The sequence below is a fragment of the Pseudophryne corroboree genome, chromosome 6 (assembly GCF_028390025.1).
Source record: "Pseudophryne corroboree isolate aPseCor3 chromosome 6, aPseCor3.hap2, whole genome shotgun sequence".
NCBI classification, from domain to species: Eukaryota; Metazoa; Chordata; class Amphibia; order Anura; family Myobatrachidae; genus Pseudophryne; species Pseudophryne corroboree.
Window position 1 is genome coordinate 353,741,076 of NC_086449.1, and position 14,638 is coordinate 353,755,713.

At 45.9% G+C, this 14,638-nt stretch overlaps 1 protein-coding gene across 4 annotated transcripts in view; it reads right to left on the minus strand.

Annotated features, from left to right (window-relative positions):
- The window catches only part of TMEM266 (transmembrane protein 266), a 165,795-nt gene that overhangs the window by 2,553 nt on the left and 148,604 nt on the right, over positions 1-14,638 (minus strand). For all 4 annotated transcript variants that reach the window (XM_063926590.1, XM_063926592.1, XM_063926591.1 and 1 more), the window contains 3 exons: positions 13,689-13,804; positions 11,229-11,406; positions 490-552 (listed from right to left, as the gene is read on the minus strand). In XM_063926590.1, the coding sequence (XP_063782660.1) occupies positions 490-552; positions 11,229-11,406; positions 13,689-13,804 (357 nt within the window). The remainder of the gene's footprint in view (positions 1-489; positions 553-11,228; positions 11,407-13,688; positions 13,805-14,638) is intronic.

A 14,638-nucleotide genomic window follows, 5' to 3' on the forward strand; every position in this document is an offset into this window, starting at 1 on the left:
GATTTGGGGGACACACACTCTTTCTAGACTTGAACCAGGCCATATAGACTTCAGTTCCAGGGCTGTAACCAGGAGCCTGCTCCCCATAAACACTGCATTTAATGCAAACGCTATGCATCCACACTCCCCCCCCCCCCCCCCAACACATCACATATTTGGTATCCTTATACTCCGGAGAATTAGCTGGTTGCATTTTGAGTTACACTTTCTAGGGTTGCAGTAATCATAGATACATTGATATCTTATTTATGCTGATTTTTTTTCAGCACTAGTTTAGTTAGAAAGGAATAAAGACCATTGGACCATTAAATAGTTAAATGAGTAGTCCAGCCAGGATTAAAATAATGAATCCAATAATAGTCATGTATGGAAACCATTGAGAAAAGTACTGACTCAGACAAATAGATTAATGCTTACAGAAATCCTTATACCAAGTTGGGATAAGAGAAGACAGTTAATGGCATGCAGGTACACACATTACAGACTTACCACTGCTGGGCTCATTATAATACTGAGTTATATAATTGTTCATGTCATCTTTCATGACGACTTCTGCAAAACAAAGCGCAACATGTTACACATGCAGACTTGTGAGCCAGTCATTCATTCGTTTATAAGGACACTATTTTATTAAATCTTATGTAAGCATTTAAGCAACGACTTCCATTTCATATGAAACTGGGACCATACAGATTGTGTAAACCACAACTAATGTAAGGAAGCGAGTGAGTGATGTCAATAACCCAGTAAAAGTATTCATTTATAACAATACCATACAACGTTCTAATTAATGAACGTAAAAATGTCTCCCTAATTGTCCCTTACAGCTGCTCTGAAGGATTCCTGTTATATTACTCCATGGTCCTAGCCCTGCCTGGGATGACACACACAACTTTTTCTAATTGCCAATCATAATGCAACATCCCTTTCAAATTAGAGAGATAATCCTATATAATAAAAACCAACTCTGCTCCTCACCTCTGTTAAATGACACAGCTCAAACTGAAAGTGAAACTGCAGGGAAATGTTACAGCCTCATAACCTGCTAATGGTAATAATAAGAATTTACTTACCGATAATTCTATTTCTCATAGTCCGTAGTGGATGCTGGGGACTCCGAAAGGACCATGGGGAATAGCGGCTCCGCAGGAGACTGGGCACAAAGTAAAAGCTTTAGGACTAGCTGGTGTGCACTGGCTCCTCCCCCTATGACCCTCCTCCAAGCCTCAGTTAGGATACTGTGCCCGGACGAGCGTACACAATAAGGAAGGATTTTGAATCCCGGGTAAGACTCATTACCAGCCACACCAATCACACCGTACAACTTGTGATCTGAACCCAGTTAACAGCATGATAACAGAAGGAGCCTCTGAAAAGATGGCTCACAACAACAATAACCCGATTTTTGTAACAATAACTATGTACAAGTAATGCAGACAATCCGCACTTGGGATGGGCGCCCAGCATCCACTACGGACTATGAGAAATAGAATTATCGGTAAGTAAATTCTTATTTTCTGTAACGTCCTAGTGGATGCTGGGGACTCCGAAAGGACCATGGGGATTATACCAAAGCTCCCAAACGGGCGGGAGAGTGCGGATGACTCTGCAGCACCGAATGAGAGAACTCCAGGTCCTCCTCAGCCAGGGTATCAAATTTGTAGAATTTAGCAAACGTGTTTGCCCCTGACCAAGTAGCTGCTCGGCAAAGTTGTAAAGCCGAGACCCCTCGGGCAGCCGCCCAAGATGAGCCCACTTTCCGTGTGGAATGGGCTTTTACAGATTTTGGCTGTGGCAGGCCTGCCACAGAATGTGCAAGCTGAATTGTACTACAAATCCAACGAGCAATCGTCTGCTTAGAAGCAAGAGCACCCAGCTTGTTGGGTGCATACAGGATAAACAGCGAGTCAGATTTTCTGACTCCAGCCGTCCTGGAAACATATATTTTCAGGGCCCTGACTACGTCCAGCAACTTGGAATCCTCCAAGTCCCTAGTAGCCGCAGGCACCACAATAGGTTGGTTTAAGTGAAATGCCGAAAACACCTTAGGGAGAAATTGAGGACGAGTCCTCAATTCCGCCCTGTCCGAATGGAAAATCAGATAAGGGCTTTTACAGGATAAAGCCGCCAATTCTGACACGCGCCTGGCCCAGGCCAGGGCCAACAGCATGACCACTTTCCATGTGAGATATTTTAACTCCACAGATTTAAGTGGTTCAAACCAATGTGACTTTTGGAATCCCAAAAAAAAACTACATTGAGATCCCAAGTGCCACTGGAGGCACAAAAGGAGGCTGTATATGCAGTACCCCTTTTACAAACGTCTGAACTTCAGGGACTGAAGCTAGTTCTTTTTGGAAGAAAATTGACAGGGCCGAAATTTGAACCTTAATGGACCCCAATTTCAGGCCCATAGACACTCCTGTTTGCAGGAAATGTAGGAATCGACCCAGTCGAATTTCCACCGTCGGGCCTTACTGGCCTCGCACCACGCAACATATTTTCGCCAATTGCGGTGATAATGTTTTTGCGGTTACATCCTTCCTGGCTTTGATCAGGATAGGGATGACTTCATCCGGAATGCCCTTTTTCCTTCAGGATCCGGCGTTCAACCGCCATGCCGTCAAACGCAGCCGCGGTAAGTCTTGGAACAGACAGGGTCCTTGCTGGAGCAGGTCCCTTCTTAGAGGTAGAGGCCACGGATCCTCCGTGAGCATCTCTTGAAGTTCCGGTTACCAAGTCCTTCTTGGCCAATCCGGAGCCACGAATATAGTGCTTACTCCTTTCCATCTTATAATTCTCAGTACCTTGGGTATGAGAGGCAGAGGAGGGAACACATACACTGACTGGTACACCCACTGTGTTACCAGAGCGTCTACAGCTATTGCCTGAGGGTCCCTTGACCTGGCGCAATACTTGTCGAGTTTTATAAACATGTGGAAGACTTCTGGGTGAAGTCCCCACTCTCCCGGGTGGAGGTCGTGTCTGCTGAGGAAGTCTGCTTCCCAGTTGTCCACTCCCGGAATGAATACTGCTGACAGTGCTATCCCATGATTTTCCGCCCAGCGAAGAATCCTTGCAGCTTCTGTCATTGCCCTTCTGCTTCTTGTGCCACCCTGTCTGTTTACGTGGGTGACTGCCGTGATGTTGTCCGACTGGATCAACACCGGCTGTCCTTGAAGCAAAGGTCTTGCTAAGCTTAGAGCATTGTAAATGTCCCTTAGCTTCAGGATATTTATGTGAAGTGATGTCTCCAGGCTTGACCATAAGTCCTGGATATTCCTTCCCTGTGTGACTGCTCCCCAGCCTCGCAGGCTGGCATCCGTGGTTACCAGGACCCAGTCCTGAATGCCGAATCTGCGGCCCTCTAGAAGATGAGCACTCTGCAACCACCACAGGAGGGACACCCTTGTCCTTGGTGACAGGGTTATCCGCTGATGCATCTGAAGATGCGACCCGGACCATTTGTCCAGCAGGTCCCACTGGAAAGTTCTTGCGTGGAATCTGCAGAATGGGATAGCTTCGTAGGAAGCCCCCATTTTACCCAGAACCCTTGTGCATTGATGCACTGAGACTTGGCTCGGTTTGAGGAGGCTCCTGACTAGCTCGGATAACTCCCTGGCTTTCTCCTCCGGGAGAAACACCTTTTTCTGGACTGTGTCCAGGATCATCCCTAGGAACAGAAGACACGTCGACGGAACCAGCTGCGATTTTGGAATATTGAGAATCCAATCGTGCTGCCGCAACACTATCTGAGATAGTGCTACACCGACCTCCAACTGTTCCCTGGATCTTATCCTTATCAGGGAATCGTCCAAGTAAGGGATAACTAAAATTCCCTTCCTTCGAAGGAACATCATCATTTCGGCCATTACCTTGGTAAAGACCCGGGGTGCCGTGGACCATCCCTACGGCCGCGTCTGAACTGATAGTGACAGTTCTGTACCATAAACCTGAGGTACCCTTGGTGAGAAGGGTAAATTTTGACATGAAGGTAAGCATCCTTGATGTCCCGAGACATCATGTAGTCCCCTTCTTCCAGGTTCGCAATCACTGCTCCGAGTGACTAAATCTTGAATTTGAACCTCTGTATGTAAGTGTTCAAAGATTTTAGATTTTAGAATCGGTCTCACCGAGCCGACTGGCTTCGGTACCACAGTAGTGTGGAATAATACCCCGTTCCCTGTTGCAGGAGGGGTACCTTGATTATCACCTGCTGGGAATACAGCTTGTGAAAGGCTTCCAAAACTGCCTCCCTGTCAGAGGGAGACGTCGGTAAAGTCGACTTTTGGAAACGGCGAGGGGGAGACGTCTCGAATTCCAATATGTACCCCTGAGATATTACCTGAAGGATCCAGGGGTCTACTTGCGAGTGAGCCCACTGCGCACTGAAATTCATTGAGAACGGGCCCCCACCGTGCCTGAGCTTGTAAAGCCCTAGCGTCATACTGAGGGCTTGGCAGAGGCTGGAAAGGGTTTCTGTTCCTGGGAACTGGCTGATCTCTGCAGCCTTTTTCCTCTCCCTCTGTCACGAGCAGAAAAGAGGAAACTTTTTGTCCGCTTGCCAACAAAGGACTGCGCCTGATAATACGGCGTCTTATTTTGAGAGGCGACCTGGGGTACAAACGTGGATTTCCCAGCTGTTGCCGTGGCCACCAGGTCTAAAAGACCGACCCCAAATGTCCCCTTTCAAAGGCAATACTTCCAAATGGCGTTTGGAATCCGCATCACCTGACCATTTTACTGGTAGAATTGGACAACGCACTTATACTTGATGCCAGTCGACAATTATTCCGCTGTGCATCATGCATATATAGAAATGCATCTTTTAAATGCTCTATAGGCAATAATATACTATCCTTATCTAGGATATCAATATTTCCAGTCAGGGAATCCGACCATGCCAACCCAGCACTGCACCTCCAGGCTGAGGCGATAGCTGGTCGCAGTATAACACCAGTATGTGTGTAAATACCTTTTTCCCTCCTGCTTTCTATCAGCAGGATCCTTAAGGGCGGCCATCTCATGAGAGGGTAGAGCCCTTGTTCTTACAAGCGTGTGAGCGCCTTATCCCCCCTAGGGGGTGTTTCCCAATGCATCCTAACCTCTGGCGGGAAAGGGTATGCAGCCAATACTTAAGAAATTATTAATTGTTATCGGGGGGAAACCCACGCATCATCACACATTTTATTTCTCAGATTCAGGAAAACTACAGGTAGTTTTTCCCTCACCGAACATAATACCCCTTTTTTGGTGGTACTCGTATTATCAGAAATGTATAAAACATTTTCCATTGTCTCAATCATGTAACGTGTGGCCCTACTGGAAATCACGGTTGTCTCTTCACCGTCGACACAGGAGTCAGTATCCGTGTCGGCGTCTGTATCTGCCATCTGCCTGACGGCCTATGAGACGTCTGGACAGGCACAAGCTGAGTAGCCGGCTGTCTCATGTCAACCACTGTTTTTTTATATAGAGCTGACACTGTCACGTAATTTTCAACAGTACATCCACTCAGGTGTCGACCCCCTAGGGGGTGACATCACTGTTACAGACACCCTGCTCCGCCTCCACATCATTTTCCTCCTCATACATGTCGACACACACGTACAGACACCCAGCACACACACAGGGAATGCTCTGATAGAGGACAGGACCTACTTAGCCCTTTGGGGAGACAGAGGGAGAGTTTGTCAGCACACACCAGAGCGCTATATATGTATAGGGACAACCTTACAATAAGTGTCTATCCCTTATAGCTGCTTATATCTGTTATTTTGCCAAATAAGTGCCCCCCTCTCTTTTTTACCCTGTTTCTGTAGTTGCAGGATGCAGGGGAGATTCTGGGAGCCTTCCTACCAGCGGAGCTGTGTGGGAAAAATGGCGCTGTGTGCTGAGGAGATAGGCCCCGCCCCCTTCACGGCGGGCTCTTCTCCCGCTTTTTACTGGAAAACTGGCAGGGGTTAAATACATCCATATAGCCCAGGAGCTATATGTGATGTATTTTTCGCCAACTAAGGTAAATTCATTGCTTCCCAGGACGCCCCCCCCCCAGCGTCCTGCACCCTCGGTGACCGGAGTGTGAAGTGTGCTGAGAGCAATGGCGCACAGCTGCAGTGCTGTGCGCTACCTTATGAAGACAGGAAAGTCTTCTGCCGCCGATTTATGGACCTCTTCTTGCTTCAGCATCTGTAAGGGGGCCGGCGGCGCGGCTCCGGGACCCATCCATGGCTGGGCCTGTGATCGTCCCTCTGGAGCTAATGTCCAGTAGCCTAAGAAACCCAATCCACTCTGCACGCAGGTGAGTTCGTTTCTCTCCCCTAAGTCCCTCGATGCAGTGAGCCTGTTGCCAGCAGGTCTCACTGAAAATAAAAAACCTATTTAAACTTTTACTCTAAGCAGCTCAGGAGAGCCACCTAGATTGCACCCTTCTCGTTCGGGCACAAAATCTAACTGAGGCTTGGAGGAGGGTCATAGGGGGAGGAGCCAGTGCACACCAGCTAGTCCTAAAGCTTTTACTTTGTGCCCAGTCTCCTGCGGAGCCGCTATTCCCCATGGTCCTTTCGGAGTCCCCAGCATCCACTAGGACGTTAGAGAAATTAATAATACTGATCTGACTTTCACACTTGCTGCATATAGAGAGAGGAGGTGGGGAGTGAGAGTGGGGGGAAGGGGCAGATAGAGATTGGGGGGAGAGAGAAGGGGAGGGGTTGGGAGAGACTGGGGAGAGAGTGGAGTGGTAGGGTTAGAGACAGGAGAGAGAGAGTTTTTTTCAATACAGCCACCTCTGGGTGACACGGACACACAATTCCCATGTACACTGTACAATATACTGCCCCTATATACACTGCACCCCCATCCTCTTCCATATTCTGCACCCCCACAATATGTGCTGCCCTCCTGGTTAGAGCAAATTCTTGTCTTTGGTGCTGTTCCTTGTAATATGAATGTCACAGTCTATGCTGCAAGTCAGTCTGTGATTGGCTAGTGATGTCTTCTCACCAGCATAATTATTCAGCCATAGCTCATTTACTGCTTTGGCTGCATGGGAGTGTCATGCAATTGCTTTTTCTCATATGATTAAATGAGTCAGACCCCTTATGAGACAATGAACCACCCGTAAGGCCATAAAAATCGTATTGCCTACCATTGAACTGGTACATGATGTTATTGACATTCACTTTGCATGTATGTGGTTCACTGCAATCTATTACAATGTTAACCATGATTGTATATGTCGTCAAAACACATTCATGGATGTGCCACATTTACAGCCCAAGACAGTACCTGACAGTGTGCCACTTTAAGTCTTCCCTTGAGCCAACAAGTGACAAGTCATTACTCCATTACAGAATGTGTGTGTGTCAGGAATTGTGTTGGTAAAAACATTATCAGCTATGCTTGTGGTTTATCAGCTTTAAGTGTTTCAATGCTTCAAGAGTTGGTAATAGAGTGTTACCCACTGCGTGTGTGGTTTATCGGCTGTAAAAGCTGTAATGTTTCAGGAATGTTCTTATTTCCCAGAGAGCTGTATATCCCACAGTCCTCTGGGAAAGCGAGTGGCTCTCTACAGCACTCTGTGGCTTACAGGTGAAACAAACAGATGTTTTCCGTTCAACATTTTCTCCACTTTATATGACCCAAACCGCCGCTCCTGACTTCTCTGCATCCTGAAGACAATCAAAGTTGACAATGAGATGGAACGAGTCTGCTCTCCCGGTCTGAGCGGAGGTTTAAAAGCTTTTTTGGCTGTGTTGAGGTTGAATAGCCTGCAGTCAAGGGAGAGCTGCGAGCTAATGTGAGAGTTTAGAATGAGCATGAGTATAGCTGTGGGCTGTTAGACTATAAGAACCATGCACAGCAGCAAGCTATCTGATGTTCAGTCTTTCCATTGTATTCATCTATAATTCATACTCCCTGCCACATGACCACACAAAGCCATGCATACCCCTACCCTTTCATCACCACAGTAGAGCAATGACAATCAGTGACCTGTGGGTGATTAACATGATTTTAGGTTTGAACTTTGTGCATTAAATGCATTTTTATAAGAAAATCTACAATTAAATGTTTTGGCTGTGCCACAAAACATTGAATATAAAACATATCAAATTAATGCATCCACTATACTGGAAAGCAATATCTGCATTCATATTTTAGCTCTTGAAGTGTAGTGCATGTGGAAAAAAAACATCTGTATTACTAAATAATGGGAAATAGGTTACCACTCAGGAAATATAATTACTTCAAAATTAATAAGTTGCGGTAAACAAGTACCGCACCATGCTGAAGGAAGAGGACAAATGTTTTTTTGGGAAGAGACTAACCTGATTTCAAACTAAACGGAGTTACTGATTTCTTAGGATTGTGAAGATACAAGTTATACTGCAGATAACTATACACAGGGTTGTGGCAGTGTGAATATGGAACAGTTAAGTAGTGTATGAATAGTCCTTAAAAAATGATAGTAAATGTTCTCCTTATTTTATATCAGTGTTTCTCAACCCTGGTCCTCAGAACCCCTAACAGGTCACATTGTCCCGACCACCTATCAGGTGCACAGGTGTATCACCAACTGCTGCATTTTAAAGATCCACAGGTGACCTGGAAACATTAACTGTTTGGGGTTCTGAGTTTGAGAACAACTGTTGTATACCATGAAGTAGAAGTTGTCTACGTATGAGGAAACAGATGGATGCAGTATTTAAATGAATCCATAAACTTACCATGGATCTACGTCTCTCATCCACACGTATTACTTGTTCACACTCAAAATTACAGGACTTTATCCGGGCTTCACCCACTCTGTGGATTGCCCTCCCACGCACAATAAGACTCGCCTCTAGTCTCCAAACCTTTAAACGTTCCCTGAAAACTCACCTCTTCAGACAAGCCTATCAAATTCCAGACCCACCCACATAACCTGCAGTGCTTCCCTATCTAATTACATCCTCTCGGTACAGCAGGGGTGGGGAACCTTTTTTCTACCGAGGGCCATTTGGATATTTATAAAATCCTCCGGGGGCCATACAAGTCTGCCCCCGCGCGCGCCAAAAAAATGGGTGTGGCCAGTTAAAATGGGACGTGATACACATATGCCCCCAATAGTGCAGTGCCAGATCCACAATTGCCCCCACAGTGCCAGGTATACAAATGCCCCCCACAGTGCCAGGCATACAATGCCCCCACAGTGCCAGGCATACAATGCCCCTCAGTGCCAGGCATACAGATGCCCTCACAGTGCCAGGCATACAGATGCCCCCAGTGCCAGGCATACAGATGCCCCCACAGTGCCAGGCATACAAATGCCCCCACAGTGCCAGGCATACAAATGCCCCCACAGTGCCAGGTATACAAATGCCCCCACAGTGCCAGGTATACAGATGCCCCCACAGTGCCAGGTATACAGATGCCCCCACAGTGCCAGGTATACAGATGCCCCCACAGTGCCAGGTATACAGATGCCCCCACAGTGCCAGGTATACAGATGCCCACACAGTGCCAGGTATACAGATGCCCCCACAGTGCCAGGTATACAGATGCCCCCACAGTGCCAGGTATACAGATGCCCCCACAGTGCCAGGTATACAGATGACCCCACAGTACCAGGTATACAGATGACCGCCACAGTGCCAGGTATAAAGATGCCCCTCCGTCCCCATGTCCCGCTTACCGCTCATTTCGGCGGGTACACAGAGGAGAGCGTGGCTATGTTGGGCGGCGGCGTCTAAGACTTGAAACCAGCCGCTGGTTCAAGAGCCATTCAGAGCTCGCGGACCGGCAGCCGCGGCTCCTGACTGGCTGCCGGTCCGCGAACTCTGATTGGCTCACGAACCGGCGGCTGGTTTCAAGTCCTACACGCCGCTGCCGCCCGACAATAGCCACGCTCTCCTTTGTGTGGTGACAGCTGAAACACGCTGCCGCCGGACTGTGCGGCGGCGTCTCACTGAGAGGAGCGGGTGGGCCGGACCAAACGGCTTCGCGTGCCTTATACGGCCCGCGGGCCGGAGGTTCCCCACCCCTGCTGTACAGTATACATAACATCACATATCTTGTCTTTCTTTATTCTCACACCCTCCTGACATTTGGCCAACATTGCAGGGTGATCATATCATACAACCCATAAAGAACCTAGCAATCTGGTGGACCAATATACAATAGGTAGCATCTATCCTTGTGTATCAATGCCTATTTCCCTATAGATTGTAAGTTTGCGAGCAGGGCCTTACTACCTCTATGTCTGTCTGTTTTTACCCAGTTTTGTTGTTCTAATTGTAAAGCGCAACGGAATATGCTGCGCTATATAAGAAACTTAAGAAAGAAATAAACTTCACTTTTAAATATACCAAGAAAAAGTTAATGTAATCCCTCCTACTGTATTTACATGAGCAATTACAACACGTTTACTGATGACCTGTAGGTCTATTGCCATTGTAACAATCAATTCCACAGATTTGCGCTATGAAGACCAGACTGAATGTGACAGCCAATGTGCCACCACTGCAGATGCAGGACGGTCACAGCTATAGACATGATTGACAGAAAAAGTTACACACAAAGGAGATATAATTTTGATGGCAACACAAGTGGAGATATGTTATGTAAAAATGTATTATCTTTATGAAGTTGGCTAAGCTTTGAACAGTATGAAGGTGACTGATCAGATTTTCAGATTGTTTATATAGGTAAATCTAATTGGTTGATGACTATACTGGACTTCGACTGATCATCTTGTGAATCAGATGTTCAGCCAAAGGCTGTATGACTGGCCACGTGCAATCCAGTGGCCATGGGAGACCAAGTTGGCCACTGGCCTGTTTGTGCTGCAATTGGGCACAGATGCAGGCAAGACAGACATAAGTTCTATATATATCTGGGTAAATTCACTCATTTTACACAGACAGAGAATATGTAGGTAGCACAGACACACCCATTTAGAGGCATGTACAGGGAGGACATACGCTGACAGGCAGATACAGAAAAAGTCAGTACACGGGTTATTTTGCATTTAGATTGCAAACCTCATGGCAGCACTTTTTCCAGCTTTCTACAAACACAAGAAACCGCTTTCCTGCTGATCTGTACAGATCAGGTTATCACCCACAATGAAACAATCCATTCTGTTTAATTATGGTTATTGGGAATTCGGAGAATGTCTGGAAGTAGTACATTATTTCATGTGTTTATTACACAGCTTTTGTGAACCAATCAGTAAATTGTGTACTCACCATGCGAGAGCTCTGTGATGTTTTCGGTCGCCTCCTCGTCAGAATCTCGGTTTGCCATTACTTTGAACCGGTCATTTTTATTTTGTAGAACATGTGGGAGTTTTAAGGCTCGTTCTCGCTCTGCAACCAAATCCAGGTCTTGCTGTGCAAGGTGAGCCCTCAGCTGCCTGATTTCAAACTGAGAAACAGAGATATTAAGTATGGGTTTAAGGAACACAAATGCACCTTTATGAAGATCTTTCAAATATAAAGTCAAATGACAAGACTTTAGGGTTTCTTAAGGTGGGTACACACTAGTAGATATATCTGCAGATCAACTGATATCTATGGACGGATCGGGCAGTGTGCTGTGCATACACACTGCCCGATCCGTCGGGGACTGACGTCATGAACTGGGCGGGCGTGTACACACGCCCGCCCAGTTCAGCGGTCAATCACCGCCGGCCGCCGCAGCATGTGTACGGGCGGTCGGCCGACCGCCCCGTACACACACAGCGACGCGCCAATATATCGGTAGATATATTGGCAGTCGGCTGTGCTGCGCAGCCGACGCGATAAGTCTGTGAACGACGGAGTTCACAGACGTATCGGCCGTACACACTGGCCGACGGTCCCGTGATATATCGGCCTTAAGTTTTGTAGGGAATGAAAGCAAATGTTCATATGAATCTACATATCCAGGTGGTTGCACACCGCAGGAAAGAGAGGGGAAGGCAGTGAAAGTATAGTAATAAGGCTTGTGATAACGCCTCACAAAAATAGTAATGGGAGATAAAATGGCCACATAAATTTATGATTAACGAATAAAATGACTGCCATCTAGTGTTAGAAAAAGAAAATGACATCAAGTTACTTTGGCCTCATTCATAATGAAGGATTATGGACCACAGTGCCATGTGGTAGCACCTTAGGTTATCAAGTTTATACCTATTAAATAAAAAAGCAGTCATACTTAATGCACATTAAAAGAGGAAACAACTGAGGGGCAGATTTATTAAGCCTGGTGAATTGATTAAGTGGAAGGTGATAATGCACCAGCCAGTCAGCTTCTAAGGGGGAGATTCAAATGTTTGAAAAGTCAGTTGGGAGTCTGTTTTTTCCTATCTAATAGACAGGAAAAAACAGACACCCAACCGACTTTTCAAATATTTGAATTTCACCCTAAACTGTCATTTTTTTAAACCCAGCCTGTAACATGGAAGTTAGAAGCTGATTGGCTGGTGCATTATCACCTTCCACTTTATCACTTCACCAGGCTTAATAAATCTGCCCCTGAGTCACATAGGATGTCAATTAATGTCATGTCACTCTCTCACTCTTCTAATATACATACACTAAACTCAGCATTGGAGTCTGTCACTGCAACAGTTACAGTGTTATGTGATTGAGGAAACAAATACAACATCCATTAAAATGCAACAGAGGCTAGATATGATAATTCTACTGATGGCAATCAGTGGAACAATGTGTATGAAATGTTGAGGAAAATGCTTACAATATTAACCAATCATGGTACTGTATTCACCCAATGGCAGAATACTGGCCCGCTTCTCTATATTTATTACTACAACTAGTTGATCAGTACCCCTTATGATAGTACACATGCTGCCAATCTCCTGGGTAAAATGATAGACGGGAAACTATACAGAATCCCCAGAATGTAGGCCAGGCGAGGATATTTGATACCATATAATCATTAATGAGGCCTCAGGTACATAGTATAAGCCCTGTACTTTCTGACAGGGTGCTGAGCAAGCAACTAAGTTTAACACGGGACACTTCTACACAGCTTCTAAGGCAGGCATGTCCAAACTGTGGCCCTCCAGCTGTTGTGAAACTACATATCCCAGCATGCCCTGACACAGTTTTGCTGGCAGAGAATGCTAAAGCTGTGTCAGGGCATGCTGGGATGTGTAGTTTCTCAACAGCTGGAGGGCCGCAGTTTGGACATGCCTGTTCTAAGGTGTGGTATCTGTGAGTAGCATAGTGCTCTACTTCTCATCTGTCTCCATCTCATTATACTGTATGTGCGAGACAGTTTAGAAAGAGCCTCATCTCATCTGTATAAGAAACTATAGTAATCCATTGTACAGTACTTCCAAGTGCTGAATTTATAACACACGAGATATACATAAGTGGCACAGCCACAGGTTGCCACCTCTTCAGTAGAGAATACCAAAACTACGTTTTAGCCAACTGTGAAAACTCACTTGTCAATAGCATCTTCTACACTTGGAATACACGCTCTCTGTAGTATTGTTACATTGTATAGGCCTGCTGGTAAGGTTCCATAATTGCATGTTTAATGGTGGGTAAAAAAATAAATAATGGTTTAATGAAACAAAAACTTGACACTCTTCTGGTTACATTAGTCAAGCTGGGCTTTTTCAGGTCACTCTGCGTACACTTCCATGTTACTGCACTGCAGGATTGTTGATAGCACAGAGAAATGCTACTTACTGCTTGCTCTTGGCACATCTGCGTCAGTCTTTCCATTTGCTCCTCCTGGATCAGTTTGGCTTTCTCATACTGCTGCACCACAATATCCATCTCCACTTTCACAGGTAAGACATAGGCTACAGGGACAAGAGAGAGCAGGTGAACAATTTACTCAGCTAGTAAGTGGCACATGCTACACAGGGAGATACACGTCTGTCCATATATGCTTGTTAAATACTTGCATACACAATTCATATTAAAATAATTGGGACTTTCTATTGGTCCTTGTTGCATCATTGGTTTGTATGGAATCTGCATAATCTGATAACCTGCATCTTTTACAGTGCGTAGTGTTCAGAAAATGTGTCTTCCCTGCATGTTTATATTTTATTGGCATATGACAGAGGTTCTCAAACTCGGTCCTCGGGGGCCCACACAGTGCATGTTTTGCAGGTCTCCTCACAGAATGACAAGTGAAATAATTAGCTCCACCTGTGGACCTTTTAAAATGTGTCAGTGAGTAATTAATACACCTGTGCACCTGCTGGGTTACCTGCAAAACATGCACTGTGTGGGCTCCCGAGGACAGAGTTTGAGAACCTCTGGCATAGGAAGTCTAGGGACAGAGGGGTAGGTGACAAACTGTAGTTCACAATGCACTTCAGCTGTTTGCTTCTGATAAGAGGAAAAGGGTGATAGAGTGACGAGATGCTCCAGCATTTGAACAGACACAAGTCAGTCATGCTATTTCCACGAGTGCCACCCACAGGTAAAAAAAAATAAAAAAATAAAAATGGTCAAGCTCAATACATTAAACCTATAGGGCGGTATTCAATTCTTTCCATCCCCTTCCACACCAGTCATCATTTCAGCTCGCTACCTCCGGGGTAGCAAGGCTCCCTAACCCTTTACGCATCGAAACCTGGTTACTATGGGAGCGATATGCGGAATAACGGGGATCACTTTAGAAA